The 17,587-nt window shown below is 34.5% G+C and overlaps 3 protein-coding genes and 1 non-coding gene across 9 annotated transcripts; 1 reads left to right on the top strand and 3 right to left on the bottom strand.

The window, feature by feature from the left end:
• Nucleotides 1–826: 826 nt before the first annotated feature.
• On the bottom strand, nucleotides 827–5,049 carry LOC107954910 (uncharacterized). Of its 4 annotated transcripts, XR_001699751.2 has the most exons (4): nucleotides 4,151–5,029; nucleotides 2,846–4,027; nucleotides 1,709–1,764; nucleotides 827–1,616 (listed from the first exon to the last, which is right to left on the bottom strand). XR_001699751.2 is itself a non-coding variant. In XM_016890600.2 (2 exons), exons 1-2 carry the CDS (start codon nucleotides 4,734–4,736, stop codon nucleotides 3,561–3,563), a joined length of 1,053 nt encoding a protein of 350 aa, XP_016746089.1. In that variant the 5' UTR covers nucleotides 4,737–5,029; the 3' UTR covers nucleotides 2,502–3,560. The 4 variants fall into 4 exon arrangements, 1 of the variants encoding a protein (XP_016746089.1); XR_001699750.2 differs by lacking the exon at nucleotides 1,709–1,764 and having other exon boundaries at nucleotides 4,151–5,049; XR_001699752.2 differs by lacking the exon at nucleotides 1,709–1,764 and having other exon boundaries at nucleotides 827–1,611.
• Nucleotides 5,050–5,928: 879 nt separating this feature from the next.
• Nucleotides 5,929–11,194, bottom strand: LOC107954911 (probable LRR receptor-like serine/threonine-protein kinase At5g48740). 2 transcript variants are annotated; one of them, XM_016890601.2, is made up of 16 exons: nucleotides 10,686–11,194; nucleotides 9,922–10,465; nucleotides 9,386–9,837; nucleotides 9,193–9,310; nucleotides 9,044–9,112; nucleotides 8,879–8,947; nucleotides 8,731–8,799; nucleotides 8,556–8,627; nucleotides 8,399–8,467; nucleotides 8,074–8,309; nucleotides 7,789–7,994; nucleotides 7,424–7,562; nucleotides 7,258–7,326; nucleotides 6,873–7,062; nucleotides 6,672–6,804; nucleotides 5,929–6,479 (listed from the first exon to the last, which is right to left on the bottom strand). In XM_016890601.2, the coding sequence occupies exons 1-16, from the start codon at nucleotides 10,759–10,761 to the stop codon at nucleotides 6,261–6,263; spliced, it is 2,730 nt and encodes a 909-aa protein (XP_016746090.1). In that variant the 5' UTR covers nucleotides 10,762–11,194; the 3' UTR covers nucleotides 5,929–6,260. The 2 variants fall into 2 exon arrangements, with proteins under 2 accessions (XP_016746090.1, XP_016746091.1); XM_016890602.2 differs by having other exon boundaries at nucleotides 7,424–7,550; nucleotides 10,686–11,193.
• A 2,253-nt stretch (nucleotides 11,195–13,447) lies between these two features.
• TRNAS-UGA (transfer RNA serine (anticodon UGA)) lies at nucleotides 13,448–13,529 on the top strand. The gene has a single exon. It is a non-coding gene; the product is annotated as a tRNA-Ser (tRNA).
• A 1,393-nt stretch (nucleotides 13,530–14,922) lies between these two features.
• On the bottom strand, nucleotides 14,923–16,759 carry LOC107954912 (60S ribosomal protein L13a-4). Of its 2 annotated transcripts, none has more exons than XM_016890604.2 (4): nucleotides 16,307–16,759; nucleotides 15,952–16,085; nucleotides 15,768–15,855; nucleotides 14,923–15,206 (listed from the first exon to the last, which is right to left on the bottom strand). In XM_016890604.2, exons 1-4 carry the CDS (start codon nucleotides 16,556–16,558, stop codon nucleotides 15,063–15,065), a joined length of 618 nt encoding a protein of 205 aa, XP_016746093.1. In that variant the 5' UTR covers nucleotides 16,559–16,759; the 3' UTR covers nucleotides 14,923–15,062. The 2 variants fall into 2 exon arrangements, with proteins under 2 accessions (XP_016746093.1, XP_016746092.1); XM_016890603.2 differs by having other exon boundaries at nucleotides 15,952–16,068.
• Between the last annotated feature and the right edge of the window lie 828 nt (nucleotides 16,760–17,587).

The following is a 17,587-nucleotide window of genomic DNA, read 5'->3' as shown; positions in this document are numbered from 1 at the left end:
GATGACCAACTAAGTAAGTTACTCTTTTTTAAATGTAAAATATGATTTTCCCAAGTTGTGGTCTATTGGTCAGGTGTTTATCTATCCCAAGAATAACCTAAGTTCGAATCATTATTGTACTAAAAAAAACATAAAACAACACATTTTTAAGCACACTAACAATTATTTATGGAAAAAAATATGAAAAAAATATTTATTAAAAATTAATAAAAATATTAAAATATTTGAATATTATCTCTTAATTAATAAAAAGTAATTCCGTAAATTATGATATCATCCCATCCCACCAAAGTAAACTTAATTTTCTCAAGATTTCAATCATTAATTTTCAAAACATATCAACTTTTCCATTAAAGAATGATATTCTATTAGAATCATATAATTCAAAAGCACCAAAAGTAGTGCCTAAATTCGGATGAAATCTCAAAACTTGTTTTTTTTTTTTCAAAAATGTATTCTTATATTAATTTTTATAAAAGTTTACAAATAATTCTAAATAATTTTTTATCAAATTAATAATAATGATCTCGAATTAAAAACAATCGGTCATAAAATAAATCTACCGTACTTAGCTACAAAATATTGCATTTACTTTTTGGTGAGCATAATATTTCCAGCTAAGGTCCCATTGCTAAGGGTAGGTTGGTAAAGGCCGAAAGCAAAAAGCTAAGAACTTTAAGGCTAGGACGTCCTGGTGCGCGGTTGGGTGCGGGGCAAGCAAAGGACATTGATTCATGTGTTGGTTTTCAGGCACATGAATGATGAAAAGATATGGATCAAGAAGAGCCATTCAACCATAATAATTACCTAAACTTGGGCACACATGCATCCAATTCCCTTACTTTCGAGTAATAAATAAATAAACTATAATTTTAACATTTATCATTACAGTTTAGGATTCGAAGTCATAAATTTTAATCATTATGACTGCTATAGTGTTAGAATCAATGAACTACATCTTCACCTATGGTGGAATACTTCACTTCTAATCCTGAAATTGCAGGGTAGAAGCTTAAGTCGATGCGATCCATCGGGGCTCAGGCAAATAAACAAAGTCAACCATGGAATTTAGTCCTAGCTCCCAACTACATTCTTCTAATCATAAAGATTGCATCAAGAAGATGGTGACCACATAATGTCAACTTTTCTTGTCCTTTTCTGTTTGTACATTTTCCTTTTCAAACAATAATTACATCCATAGGCAGCTCCTTGGCCTAACCCGTTGTACTCGAAGCCAAGAAAGATGACAAACCAGTGATCAAAGTTGGCCTTTGATTATTTATTTATAGGTGGGACCAACATTTGAGGGGTCAACCAGAGACAACTTTGAAGCTACTCTAATTCAATTGAAAGTAACATAATATTTAAAGGTTTACATGCATTTTTTTCAGCAGGCAAGGCATCAAACACCAACTAAATCAACTACCTTCCACAAGCTAACTTCTATGTTTTATGGATTTTACCGACAACTTACGAACTAACTCGAAAGGGACTGGTGGCGAACCTTGGAGCAATTGGGAAGATTTTTCCGAGTTGTGATAACAACTGTACCTGGCTTAGGCACTATCATCGATTTCAACCGATGCATTTCAGCTGCGTCTTTTAGTGGAGCTGAGCTGAAAGTACACGGATGGTTGTTAGCAACCGTGAAAGAAATGGCTGAAAAAACATGACACAATTCTGACAACAAGATTCATGCAAGGCTTACAGTTGTTCTCATTTTCTGCAGAAGATTGAATGCTAATTAAACCCGGTTCTAACGACCTATATAAAAGTCCACCAACATTCAAGACAAAAAATCATTTAAAGCTCTTTCCCCTTAGTTGGAAGTTCACATATAAATAACAAGATATAAAAATTATCACCAAACTTGTTATTATATTACTCCCATTGTATTAACTTCATATGGTTGATCCCTTTTAATTCACCAAAGCAACAGCTTTCTTATGGATGATTTTTAAATGAAAAAAACAGCCTTAACATCATCCTAACAGCACACAATTTAGTTGACTTTGGAGGTGTTTTGACAACAAAAACCAGATATTATCTCGAAAACAACCCGAAAAATGGAATGTTAAAATATTCGCATAAGAAGTTCCCTACAGAGAAGGACCCTACACTTAATGATATTGGCATTAGACCTCAAAACACATCCATACTACCTAAACAAACTGAAGTCCTAAGCAAGGAATGATGTATAGATATCTAAGTTGTCAATAAGTTCTGTGAGAAAATAGTAGTGGAAAAATGGAAAACAACATTCTTCAAGATATATTTTCCGATCATCATCATCATGCAATTGACCAACAGAATTATACTTGAAGGAAGAAATGACTCTTTGGGATCACACAATATTGATTTTCAAAGAGTATTTTTTTCACTCCAACCCCATGAAAGCATAAAAAACACTCTTGAAATGCCTTCACGGATATGCTACTAAGGAAATAATAATAAATATGGCAGTATCATGCAACTGATGTTACGGAAAATTGCAACAGTCATTTCTCAATATTTTTATGCTTAATAAGTAGGGTTACATCCGAAAACTATGGTCAGTTTTGTCTTACACATATACTACGTTTACTCAGTTGACATTCACTCACTTGAGTTGTCCACTTTTCATGCAGATATGGCACAATGATTTTACAAAGATTCTGTATCGACACAAACTATCATGTTTTTCTTGATTGTATAGAAGAAAAACCGGATTCTTGATTTCTCCCTGCCAGGAGCTCAAAAATGGAAATTTGATGCAAGCATAACAGCAGATAGCTAACAAGCATGCAAACAAAAGTTGCCCTTGGTTTATAAAATGATAAACTGTCAAATTGAAATGTAACACTACCTTAGAGGATGGAGATAAAGGAGGTAAAGAAGTCAGTTGAACAGGCTCCTTTAGCCGCTGAAATTCTCGAAGCTGCTTCACCTGCTCGTTTCAATAGGATATCTATCCTTTCCCTCTGATCTGCAAAGGAAGTCAGCTTCTCTTTTTCTCCTCCAACTATTTGTAGCCTCTCTGTAAGGTGTTCAATTTCAGCATCAATCTCCAGCCTTTCGTTACTGACTGCAGAAGAACTCCTCTCTAAGTCATATAGAAAGGTTTTGTGGTCTGATGCAGAACCAATTGGCAGTTTACTTTTTTTACTATTCTCCTCCTTAGGACTTTCTTTGTTATCATCAATAACATGGACATCATAAACAGTTGGTTCCATATCAAATGTGGAATTGTGTAGATTTCTGCCTAGTGGATCACCAAAGTCCGAATTTCTCTCAAGCTCATCTACACTTAAAGAAGTGCCACCAAAACTTGGGGAAGTTTTTCTTGTTATTGCTTGGCATACTATGGTATCATCATCATCTTGTCCCTTTCCTTTCCCAGTTAAATTAACAACCACAGTATGACTTAATTTCTCAGATGATGGAGTCTCAAATTCCGAAGGCCAACTAGAACCTTTTCCCACTTCATTCTTCCTGGTGGATCCACTGTTTCCCATCAGCAACGGATCTTCACCTAATCCAAGTGAAACTGAAGGAATTTGTCCCCCTTTATTTGCATCGTGTCAAAAAAAATCACACTCCTCTGGCTCATCTCTACGTGTATCCATCTGCCTGTAAGCTTCAACTTCTTTCTCCAAAAGGTGATTCTCCTTCTCCCTCCCGACAAGGGTCTCTTTTAGAAGGTTCATCTCTTCTTCATCATAAGCAATTTTTTCTTCTATCATCCTTTGATACTGCGTTGCTTCCATTTCTATCGATGCCTTATCCTCTTGTAGACGCAAAATCATTGCCATAGCTTCATCAGCAGCAGAAGAAGAAGCAGCCCTTTCTTTCTCCAACTCCAAATGTAAAGCAGCACATGCAGCTTTTTCTTCTTTTATAGCTTGTTCCAATATTTTGAACCGATTTGCCTCATCCCCGGTAACCTCAAATTTTTCATTAGTGTTACCCTTTCCCTCTCCACTGCTCAGTTCAAAACCATGCCAGGTTGCCTCACTCAAATCATTGCCAGATTGAGTGTTTTTATCATCTAAAATGGCAGGTTTCACATAGGTCAATCCAAATGTAATGCTAATAAGAGAAGATCATCATTTAATAGTTCAATATTCAATGAAAACTTCATTAGATATCACATTAGATACGTTTTACTTACCAGGAAAACAATCTTCTATTCCACTAACTAGACCCCAATTTTCAATCATTGTTTCACCTCCATCAACAGATGAAGCATCTGCAACTGAGAAATTAGCAGACTTTCGATAGCCAAAAGCAGCTATCCTACCTCGTTGAACTTTAGATTTATGCTTCAGATATATACTTTTCTTTCCCTTGGCATCAGAACTACTCTTTTTTTTATTCACTATAGTTTGCAATCTTAAACCTGAAGGTAAAGTAGGACATGCTTCACCCAGCAATTCAATGGACTTGGCATCCAAATCCCAGTCTTGATCGTTGAACCAAAGTAAGTTAAAAGGGAACCTATTGAAAGGCAGTTTAAGAGCAGAATGAATGTTTGATACTGGGAATTGAATGAGAAGGTTATGCCAGCAGAGGTTGCTATTTTGGTACCCAAGAAACCCAGAACAAGGACAAGGCAAGTAAAGTCCAAAAACATGATAAAGTTTCCAAGCGAAAAACCCCAAGGTTGATCCACATAGAAGCACAAAAGCTAGAGCAAGGCCGACAAAGGCTCTTATAAGACCAATTAAGGTCCACGAAGTAAGTGTAGGGGAAACCATTACAACATGAAGAGCTCAAAAAAGGCAGAGAAATGGAACTCAAGTAGTAAAAGAAATACAATATCAACACGGAATTGATCAAACATCATGAAAGATAATAGTGAAGTTCAAACTCAATGAAAATTTCCAGCTGGAATTTTCTCGGCCCTGGGTTTTCCTGGAATGGGAAAGTGGTTGACTGTCTTGAAGAAAAAGTTGAAAGTGGAAACCATCGCCGCCTTTCACTTCTTGTCTGATGTTTCGGACAAAGATTACTGCTGTGTTTTTTGGAGGGTCTGTTGAGACAATATCAACATTTTTCAGTTTTCGGTACAAGTTACGTGTATTCAATATCAAACCAATATTTTATTGTAATTATGCTATTAATTTTGTATTATACATTTATTTTGATATTTTCTTGAGACATTAATTTCATCATTTTTATTTTTTATATTTTTTTAAAATTTGAAAAATTTGATATAATGTTATACATGTAATAATATATGTTTACCCTATAAAATTTTGTAAGTAGTAAAAATTATTTAAATCAAAACTAAAATTTTAAAATTTATAAAAATCAAGTAAAGATTAAATTCAGGGAGATATGGAGGGTAATATTCCTATGGTAAGCCTCCCTGAGGAGGTACGGAGGGGTAACGGTCACTAAAATTAACAGTAAAATTTTAACTTTTTTTAAGATACATATTCAAATATAAATGTTAGTATATAACTTTTTAAATATATAAAAAATTAAAATTTAAATATTATCATATGCTTATATTCAACAATAAAATAAACTAATTCCAATAATATAATAGAGTAGAAATCAATACTGACGAATCTTAGTATTAAGTAATGAGGATTTAATTAAAAAAATTTAAAGTTTTAATGAGAATTTCAAAAAATAAAAATTGATAGATCTAATTAAAACTTTTTATAACAAAAAAAAATGGAGTTTTAATGAGAATTTTCATAAGGGAATAATTATTTTTTAAATTTAAAAACATAATTGAAAATTTCAAAAGCTGGCCTCTGAAACCAACAATCATCATTCAACATCTTCTTTGTCGGCTATGCGTGTACGGCCGTGCTCTAATTAACCATTGAATAGTCAAAATTTCTTTTGTTGAATGAATAATCAAGTCTATTACTCTAATAATTTTTTTTCTTCTTTTTGCAAGAACAACATCCTTTTTCCACAGGAGAAATAATATAGCAGTAATTTTTTATTATTGGATGGTTGCTCCAAAATCCAGTATTTAGTTGAATATCAAGCTCCACTCACTGCTTTCAATTGATTTGCACATGTTGCAGGGACAGAAACATGTATGAAACATTGTGTCCGAACATGTTGGATGGTTTGGCAAAGTTTACCCAAACACACTACACTACACTACACTACACTATTATTGCTTGCCATTGACAGAATAGATACATATAAGCATTCTTATACGATGTCTGTTTTTGAAACAACTATATATACCTCATCTCGTTTTAAATAGTGGGAAGGAAAAGTTTTCAAAGTTGGAATAGGGTTGATGTTGGTTAACCTGAGTGTCCCAAAGATGCAAGATATGCAAGCTGAAGACTGTAGGCTTCTTTCAGCTCACCCAACACTTGTGCAATAGTGGGTCTCCGTGATGCATCTCTTTCCACACACCGTACGGTGACTAAGGCTGCTTTTCTCATGCTTTCGACATCGAAGGTTCCCTTTAAGTTGTCATCCACTATCTCCAATGCACCTGCCTGCAAGTACGGCTTTGCCTGCGTTTAAGTCAAATATGAACCAGTTGCTTAGAGCTATGTTTCAGGATTTTGTATTAACATGCTTAAACTAATTAGCCTTCTTAAATCCATGACTCTCCAGTTAGTTGACAAATGCAACAACATCACACCTTCATGCTCCTTTTCATACACAAGAATAAGAAATTAAAAGGAAAAGGAAATTATGGTTACCCATAGCACTAAATTGAAGGAATCTGGAGTTCCGGAATGCGTCAGCGGTTCTCTTCCGCATATGAGCTCTAAAAGAACAACACCAAAACTATAGACATCACTTTTCTCAGTCAGCTGTTGGGTGGAATAATACCTGCAGTTAATAAACGACATCAATGATGGTGTGCGGTGCAGTAAAGGCACAATTTAAGGAAGATATACTCAGGATCTAGATAGCCCGCAGTGCCCTTGACAACAGTGGTCACATGAGTTGCATCTGCCAGAGTTACTTGCTTAGAGAGGCCGAAATCGCAGACCTTCGCGTTCATCTCACAATCCAAAAGGATGTTACTGCACTTGACATCACGGTGTATGATTCTTGGATCGCTCCCATTATGCAAATAGTCCAGCCCTTCCAAACAATCAAGGCTCAATGATCAGAGGCAATAAAATGGTAATAGCATTTATTATGCCAAAAACATTGGACCTCCTGCTGTTTCCACTTATAAATGTGAAAGTGAAACCATACCATTTCCGCAAACAAATATGGCATAAAGTCCACACATTCCCTTAAGGGATTCCTTTAATACTAGACAATTAGACATACCTTTTGCAGCATCAACAGCTATTTTCAGTCTCCGAATCCAGCTTAAAGAAACTTTTTGACTATTCGGACCTGAAACAAACATCAAGAACAAGCTATAACAGTTTAAAGGACATGTAGCTAAAATTACAAAATGAAAATGTTAAATCTTTTATTCAGGAAAACATACCATACAGGTGATCTGCCAGTGATCCACCTGGTAGATACTCATAGACAAGTATCTGATGCTTCAATTCATGACAAAATCCTTCCAAGCTCACAAGATTTTGATGGTGAATTTGTGATAAGAGATGAACCTGCATGCAACCCTACGAACAATGAGGCAACTTTTGCAGGACCGATGTGACTGAAAATTAGATGTAGCAAGAAGCCAAACATCATACATAAACTAAAGAATCAAGCTACAAAACATTAGATATAATAGACTGCATAGAGTCCTCCATTAAGATCACGAATAGAATACTAAGAAAATTAATGAGCTCCTACTGCTTTATGGTTAAAGAAGAAAATCATAGAGAATTTTAGATGATAAACCTCGTTAATAAAAGAATCAGCTCCCAATTGAGTTTTATCAAATCGCACTTTTACAGCTACCGGTTTGCCATCTGATAGCTTTCCGAGGTAGACGGATCCAAAGCTACCGCGGCCTATAACTTCCTTAAAGTTATTTGTAGCTGCTTTTATTTCTTTGTAGGAGAAGATTCTTTCTGCATTCCAGTTTCGCATACCAATTGATGCACCTGAATATAAGAACAATGCGCGTATAAGAATCATGTTGCTGATTTCACGGTAACAACAATGTGAATAACTAGTACATACTTGTGGTATATGTCGCTTCAGTTTTCCTCTTATTTATGTACAATAATACTAAAAGAGAAGTAAGGAGTAAAGCAAATAAGGTTCCCGCAGCTGCACCAAGTATAATTGCTAAATGCCTATGCGCCCTGTGCTTCCTATTGGTAACAATAGTAACTTGTGGTGTCTCGATTGAAGGATTTGACGAGACATCATTGCATGTCATTGTCGAGAAGGAAAGACACAAGTTTCCTGATGTTCTGTATGGAAGTTTATCTATCACGAACGATACATGAATAAATAGCTAGAGCCTAGAGAATAAAAGGAGAATATTATATGAGTGCCATACCTAACTTCCAAACTTTCTCGATTCAAAGATAGGGGAAGGGTACCTTGAAGTTTGTTGTTCTCCAGATTCCTGGAGAACAGAGAACACAGTTTTTCATCAGGTGAAACAGAAGGCTGCGCTACGACAAACAAACTGCATATTTATCAAAATCACTTACAGTAGATGTAGATTCTTTAACTCTCCCAAGCTTTCTGGAACAATTCCTTGTAAACTGTTATTATGCAAGTCCCTTACGTGTAGAAAAATAATAACAATAACAATAACAATAATGCAGCATTAGTTCAATTATCATTTATCATATAAAGAAATAACAACATAGGAAAACAGCTTACAGAACTCGAAGGTTAACCAAGCCGTTCATATCAGAACCAAAGGATGTAAGCTGATTGAAACTCAGATTCCTGAGAATTTAGTCAAGATTATATTATTAGTCCTGCTAGAAGATACGGTAACAAGTGAATACTTTTTGACGGACATTACAGTTTCTCAAGGTGCTGCAGGCTGCCCAGATTTTGTGTTGCTCCTGAAAGCGATGTGTTATGCAAATTCCTGAAAACCAAATCACAACATTTAGCAAGTGTTTATTTTGAGGATACCAGCGTTATTAATAGTAAAAAAAACATGTTGCACAGCAAAAGGCATTACAGTATTTTAAGATCCAACAAGTCACCAAACGTTGGACTAATTGACCTCAAGTTGATGTCCGAAAGGTCCCTAAGACGATAACCCGGTATGAGTAGTTCTCTATGGTAAGACTAAGAAAATTACACAGTACCAGTTTAATAGGTACATACAATGATGTTACTGTACTTCCTTTACATTCAATATGATCCCATGGGGTTGGGAAGCATGGGTCATCTTGCCACCCGAGATCAAAACCAGTAGCCTGCTCAATAACTTGAAGTGCTGAAACTGTAAGTTCAGGAAGAATGGAATCAGCACTAGACAGCGGAAAAAACCCATCAGATTTACAAAAGAAAATGTTACCTGTAGTTGAGGAAGTCTCAGGTGGGATATCGACAATTTCGTAAACCTCAAGCGCATTAATTTGAGGGTAGAATATGATGCTCCTAAGTGCAATATCCAGATTTATGATTCCCTTCTGCTTAAAATATAGAGTACTGGCTTCTGAGGTTCTTATAGTGAATTCTGATAGCTCAACGTCCCCGTTGATTAATATATCGAAAGAAGCAGACACGGGAAGGATGCTGGCAAAGTAGAGTACAATGTAGTAGTCCCCCAACTTATCTAGGGGTAAGTTATAATGTAACACATCCTGCCGTGCGAGAACTCGAGCAGTCTGCAACACATCCAAAGGAGGGCTCTCTTTTAGACTTGACAAATTGAAGCTAAGAGGAATGTTGAATCCAGGCGAGGAATGGAAGGGTGTATAACTTTGATCAGCATCCCAAATGCGGTCAAATGGGTCTACAGGGTACCTGTTTAATTCAAGTTAAATCACAGATATCCTGATATACAAAACAGAAGCCTTATATGGATAAGGAATAATGAAATGCTTTTACCTCAAGGATCCGTTGGTGTAACCACTATTGATTCGATAACTTTTACGAAGTGACTTGTTGGGAATATCTTCCATGCCACTTTGGTAAGCGGCTCGAGGAAGTGGTCGAACTTCGAGTGATGAAATGACAGGAGCTCCACCATCTGGAATAGCTTGCAAGCAAAATGAGAGTGTATCCTTACTCACTGGCCATAAGAACTCGTCGATCCATGGATCTTTGTGGGTTAGGTTCACTGTGCTAACTACAGCTCTGCCAAGAGACACCGAGAAAGCTGGAGGTTTCTCAAGTCCATCGTAGTTCTTATACACAAATTGAGCCCTCACAAGAACAATGGAGGACATATTCTCTACCGGTAACTTATAGCAATTGCGGCCTCGAGATTCTGGGAAAAATCGAAGTGCAATGCTGGACGAAGAGGAGGTACCTTCAGCATACTCAACGGTAGTTGTGTTGCCTGTGGTTATGAATGTATCATCTGACACCCATTTTATCTTAGATGAATCTACATAACTCTTTGCTCCACCACAAGATAAGCTCAAGAAACCTGTCTCGCAGAAAATCAAATGTAAATCCAACAAATTCAAAGCTTCAGCATTCTGTTTCTGACATTTTGTTAGATCATGCTGTTCCATAGTGATATGAAGATCAGAGCTTTACAAGCAACAAGAAAATGATATTATAAATTAAGAACTAAAGCAAATGTAGCAAAAACAGGCCATTGTAATTAGAGAAAGAATCCAAAAATCGAAACAAATTATGCATACCATCTTGATCACAGAAAGCAACAACCAAAAAGCCGAAGAACAACGTGAAGCTGACCCAGAAGAGCTTCAGGGCCATAGAATCCACTAGCGTCCTAAAATGAAGGAAATTTCTTAGAGTCCCTTAAACCCTTAATGTAAGGTTAATGGAATGGGATTAAAGGGTAATGATTGAATTTTGTCTCAGAAAGAAAGTTAAGGCATGCAAGTAGTGGAGGGGATTAAGGAGACAGGTGATAATGATAAAGGAGGTGGCAACACTGGCATTCATTATTATGGTTGATTTCTTGGTATGGTATATAATATATAGGCACTCCAACGCCACTGACTGTAGCAGTAGTTGAAAGCAAAGCAGCAGAAAGAGCAAGGGAAAAAAATGGCAGCTGCTTCCTCTCTCTCTCTCTTTTCCTTGTGGACCAAAGTCGTTAAAATTTCAACTGGAAGTGGAAACCATGAATCATGTTATATCTTGTTGGCTTTTCGTATAATTTCGTTTTGGGCATTGCATTGCATGGTTTGAAGAGAGTTACAGAAGATGCCCCATACATATTGGGTGGTGAATGTGGAATTAAATTGAAATAGGTGGAAAGGTAATGCAAAGGATGGTTAGCGGACCCGCGTGAGTGCAATTATCACCTTTGCTTGCAAATTAATTTCCCACTCCCACAAATGTATCTTCTTCTTAAAGAAAACCAACCTGCTTTTTTACTTTCATAACCCAAAAACTCAAATATTGGTTTGGGGGAACCTAAAACAAAATGCACCAATGCCATGCATTTAGAAACTCTTTTCTTTTCTTTTTTTAATTTTGAGTATACTGTGTGATTGATAAAAAGATTAGATTTGAAGCAGCTATGATGAAATGTTTGAAGTTTTAATTTACTTTTAACTTAAGCCATGTAGAGGAAAATGCCTTTTACTTTCCCTTTTTGGTTTGAAACCACATTCATCTCCTTGTAATTCTTTCTTTCTTTCTTTCTTTCAAAGGCTTACATCTTACAAAATTCTTAAAAATACAAAATAAAATAAAATCATAAAAAAAATAGTGCCAGGTGACAACTTCTAATTTAATTTAATATTTTTTCATAAAAAAATATAAAAATCATAAAAATATTAAATATGAAAAATATGAAAATTGATATAAAAATATAATAAATGTTAATAAATTATAAAAAAATCATAAAATTAATAAAAACATATTTAAAACATTATAAAAGCTTATTAAAATTCTATAAAAACCATAAAAAAAAGTATTAAAATTTATATAAACTTAAAAAATTTATAAAAAAAAATCATAAAATTTTGAACTAGACTAGATCAGCCGGTTGGAATGATTAGACCGAAATCGACAAGGGTATCGGTTAGGATAAAGCCATTAGATTAGTTGACTTGAGAATCGGATAGAGGTGCTCATGGGCCGGGCCGGGTTCAGGCCAGGCCCATAAAAAAATTCAGCCCGGGTCCTAGGCCAGGGCCCAGCCCGACCCGAATATGGGTCTAAAATTTTGCCCAGGCCCGGCCCGAGAAAAAAATTATAAGCTCGGGCCCGGCCCGGCCCATTTTTTTAATAAATACCAAAAATTTATTTTAAAATTTTAAAAAAATATTTTAAAAATATTTTAAAATTAAAAAAAATTTAAAAAGTATTTTAAAAATATTTTAAAATTAAAAAAATAATTAAAAATATTTTAAAAATATTTTAAAATTCAAAAAATTTAAAAAATAAATATATTTATTATATTGGGCCGGGCTGGGCCCGGGCCAAAAAAGTGGTGCCCGAGGCCCGGCCCGTTTTCTAAACAGGCCTCGTTTTTTTTGCTCAAGCCCATATTTCGAGCCTATATCTTTACCCAAACCCTCCCATATTTCGGGCGGGCCGTCGAGCCGGGCCGCCCGGCCCATGAGCACCTCTAGAATCGGACGATTGAACCAATTTTTTTATTTTTAATGTTTTATTTAATTGAACTGGACTGATCAGTCGAATAGACAAATCGATGGTCTGACTGATTCGACCACCTGTCCGATTCTGAAAATCTTGATTAGAATATTTCATTTTGACATATGTTAATAGTTGGATAATAAAATTTTGGTTTGATAAAACTATTAAAAACTGAAAAATTGGTTCAACCGCCCAGTTCCTAAGTCAACCAATCTAATGGCTTTTCTTGGCCAATATCCTTGTCGATTTCAAACTAACCAGTCCAATTCAAGTTTTTATGATTTTTTATAATTTTTATAAGTTTATATCAATTTTAATTTTTAAAATTTTTTTTCTATTAGGTTTCTTAAATAAGTTTTATTAATTTTATAATTTTTATAATTTTTTATGATTTTAATAAGTTTATATCAATTTTAATATTTTATTTTTATAGTTTTTCTTATATTTTAAAACTTTTACTTTTTTATATAACTTATTATTTTTTACAAAAAAAATATTAGATTAAACCAAAAGCTACCACGCGTTGGTTATCAATTTATTTTAAAGGTCAACTTAAGTAAAAGAAAAGCTTAATTGCATGCGAATTTAATACCGGATATAATTGATTTTTTTGTATTTTATTTAATTCAAATATTAGAAGATGTTATTGACATATTCCATCTGGTCATACTATATTATTATTAGTAAAGGTTTCATCTTCTCCAGTTTCCATTTTTATTTCGTCTTGAAGGCCAACTCCCAAAGATGTATGTAAATCAACCTACACTCCTCTCTTTAGGGTTGAGACTTATGATTAATTAAATTTTTAATGAATCCATTAAACAAGGTCGATATGTCCGAGTGGTTAAGGAGACAGACTTGAAATCTGTTGGGCATTGCCCGCGCAGGTTCGAACCCTCCTGTTGATGGTTTTCTTTTTAATTTTCATTTTAATCACTCAACTTTAATAAATTTTCATTTTAGTTGCTCATTGTTAATTCAATGTTATTGTATACTTATTTTAGTCGCCCAATTTTAATAAATTTTCATTTTGGTCATTCATTTTACCTTTTTAAAATTTAACTTATTTTTTTCTTCTTTTATAATTAATTTGAATTATTTTTCAATAAAAAGGAAAACTTGGGATTTTTTGAGTTTTTGTAGGATTTTTTTTTAGTTTTAATGGAAATAACTATGAATTATTATCCTATATATTGCTAGTGGAGTAAAAGATCATATGTCTTTTTTAAAATATTTATTTTTTTAATATTTTACTATACTTTTATAGAATACTTGTCAATCCCCTGACCTTATTATGGAGTCTAAAAACTCGATTGGTTGTGTGCCAAATATTTTCCCATAATAAAATAATAATTAAAAAAGACACTTGGTATCATCTTAAACTTGTTTGTGGAGTTTTTTACTCCATTGGAGCGAATAATTATCCAAAAACTAATTTATCTTTTTAATTATTTTTTTTAGAATTAATTTTAGTTTTCTCCGGTAAAAGAAAAACATGATATTTTATATTGAATTATCTGCGTAAAATGGAAACATTTTATCTTTTTAATTTTAGTTATTTTTTAGAATTAATTTTTAAATTGTCTTTCTAGTAAAAAGGGAAAAACCGGGTTTCATCATGAAAAAAAAAGATTTTACAATGAATTAAGTTACAAGGAAAACATGAGTTCAGTCCCCACAACTAAATACCTCAAATTTCCTATAAAATCTCAGGAATTTTATTTTTAAGAAATAAATAAATTTTTAAAATGTGAATGAGTGACCAAAATGAAGACTTATTAAAATTAAGGTAACTAAAATGAGTGTACAACAATATTGAATTAACGGGAGTGACCGAAATGAAGACTTATTAAAGTTGGATGCCTAAAATAAAAATATTAATTAACGATAATACCTACTTTGTATTTTTTTTATTTTAGGTGCCGAAAATGAAAATTAAGAGACCAACTGTCTCATTTTTTTCTTTTTGTAAAGCAAAGCAAACATATCATCAGACGAGGGATTTGTGGAGGGATTTGGGAAGAGAAGTGGAGGGCGGAGCTTGTCTTCAAAGGAGGTGCATTTTTTTTCCTCAGAACAGACAAAATCTGGGGTATTTACATCAACAATGTTGATAAGCTACCGTCCAACCAAACCTAGTCCAAGTACAAGGATTTGTGGAAATCGAACCCAGAAGATTGAGTCTTTCTAATGAAACAATCACAAACTTCAACTTCGGGCCGCTGTCTAATCTCCTCTTTCATGTAGATAGAACATTTTTTGTAGCAATCTAAATAATAGGAATTTAATGCACTCATTGGAGATAGAACATATGTGAAATATATTGAAAGGATAACTGTCAAAATTCAAAAATCCCGTACAGAATAAAACAGTGAAACCAAATCCCATACAGAAAGAACTTGAACAAAATTGTAAGAAAAAACTAGCTATCCACTACAAATTTAGTACTTAACGGGGTCAAGCAAGTCTAGTTGTGAACCAAGTTTCTCCTCAGCCGTCTTCTCAGCCTTTACCCTAAGCTTGTTCAGCTGCTTCTTCCTCTCATATGAAACCTGAGCCCTCTCCTTCCTCTTCTTCTCCAGCTCCTGAAGTCAAATCTTATTATTAGACAGTAGAAACATAATCTAAACACAATTTTATAATTTCAAGAAATAACCCTTAGTATAATACTGGGGGCATTTTCCATTAGATCTATATTGACAATTCATTATGCACCAGATAGCCTTGTGCTGTTTGTGCATTGATACCAGTACTCGCAAGACTTACATATCAGAAGGATGATAAAACCAAAGCCCAATTAGACCCACTAAAATGACAAAATGTATAACAATATGTGCATGGGGTAGAATTTCGGATCTTTTTCCTTGGTGCCTAAGAAAATTCATACAGCTTTTAATCGATAACATCCTATCATAAGAAGGTACTAATTCCTCTCTGCAGTTGTTTCACATAATCGTAGTTCCTAAAAGCACTGAGAAAAAAGAACATCCATGCCCAAGTTGATGGATGTTTTTCCTCAACAACTAAGCAAGCAAATATAAAGTTAAATCAACAACTTAAGCCATAGTTTAACCCCCCCCCCCACAGGGCATAGATTGATTAAAGGACAGTCAAGGGCAAAGCAGTGAATGATAAGATAAACTCACCCTGATGGTGTCGTAATGGTTCCATCCAACCTCTGATGACAAGCGGCCCAACAAGCAATACTTGTGCCCTTTCTGAAGTCTCAAGACCCTAATCAAAAGCTATAAGAAAAGATTAGAACAGAATCACGGGAATTGCAATAGCAATAGCAATAAAAATCAAAGAGAGTGTAAAACATAAACTTACTTAAGTGCATCAGGGATGACCATCCTCTTAATCTTATCAAATGGGGCAGGAATACCCTCATAAGCCTTCAAACGAGCGAGGGCAGCCGCTCCACGCTTAGTCTTATGGGGTATCATTCTACAAAACTCATGAACCTTAAATCTCATCAAACTCAAACATTCTTCTAACTAATGCTGAAAATGCAAGCAATTTACTATTTGGGTTTAGCTTCATTGCTCCGAAGATATAAACAAAACATAAATTTCGACAAACCCATTTCACTTGAGCTCCTCATTTTACAAAATCAGACCCAAAATAATAATAAAAAAGGAAAAAAAATACAATGTAGATTAGACTGAGAAAATTAAAGACTGACCCACGAACGGTGCGCCAGAAGATCTTGGCGGGGGCACGGAAATGGATGGGACCATGAGAAGGCTTGGTGTTCATGCGTTTGCGAAGGAACCGCATGTACTTCATCTTCTGGCGAACGAGTCCGCCCGACATGCAGATTTCCTCGCATCTGACAACGACAACCTTTTGGCCGTTGAGCAGCTCCTTGGCCACGATCGAAGCCAACCGTCCCAGCATGTGGTGGCGGGCATCCACTACCACTTTCTTTGCGCATATCCCTGATCCCGACACCATCGTCTTTACCTTAAACGTGCTTCCTTCTCTCTCCGAAAGAGCCGCTAAGCGAATAAGAAAGATGATTTATATACTAATCACAACAAATTTGCTAGGGTTTATTAGTAAGAAGAGTTATCCTTTGTTTGTAGTGTGATTCAGCGCGGTCAGATGTATTGGGTCTTGGCTACAGCCTTGAATAAGGATAATTGCCGGTACGCTTAATGTCAGATTTGGTACCTAAAATTTATCAAATCTTTTAATGTGGTACTTTTACTTTTAAAATGTCTATTTTGATACCTATAATTTTCTATTGTTTATCAATATAGTACCTTTGACTTAGACCTGCGAAGGCCGGCCCAAAAGTTAGGAGAGTTTTGGTAAAAATATTAGGCTTAAAAAATGAACTTGAACAAAAAAATTAAGCTCGTTTAAAATATGAGTCAGACTCTATCTTGAACATTCAAGATCCGAGCCTGGCCCATTTTTAAGTTTATAATATTTTATCTTATGTTATTTTTATATATTATGTAATTTAGAACACATTAAAAAATAAACCTATACTAAATATATAATACTATTCTAATGTAAACATTAAAATAATATTAAGATGACTATATAAAACATTTCAATAAATAAAAAATGTATAAAATTATTAAATATTAAAATAATATAATATAAATATTTTTTAAAATGTAAATATATATATAGACTGGCCTAAATGGGCTTGGGTTAGTTTTTTGTAAATATGGGCGAGTTTGGACAAAATTTTAAACTCATATTTTGGGTCGGGCCAGACTTGAGCAAACATAAAGTATGTTAATATCATGCTTAGGCTCGACCCGTGAGCACCTCTACTCTGACTAATGGTGTTAATTTATGACTTGTCAGGACACATAGACTAATAGTAAGATGCCACATGACAGTGTTTGTAAGAAAAAGGTCAAGTCAAGGGGACCTAAAATATAATTATACTATTTTTATTTTAAAGGTACAAAAATAAATATAATAATAATAAACCTTTAAATAT

This window comes from Gossypium hirsutum, chromosome D07, assembly GCF_007990345.1.
Source record: "Gossypium hirsutum isolate 1008001.06 chromosome D07, Gossypium_hirsutum_v2.1, whole genome shotgun sequence".
Classification (NCBI taxonomy): Eukaryota; Viridiplantae; Streptophyta; class Magnoliopsida; order Malvales; family Malvaceae; genus Gossypium; species Gossypium hirsutum.
The sequence above is the reverse complement of the archived record's forward strand: the minus strand, read 5'-3'. Positions and strand labels throughout refer to the sequence as shown.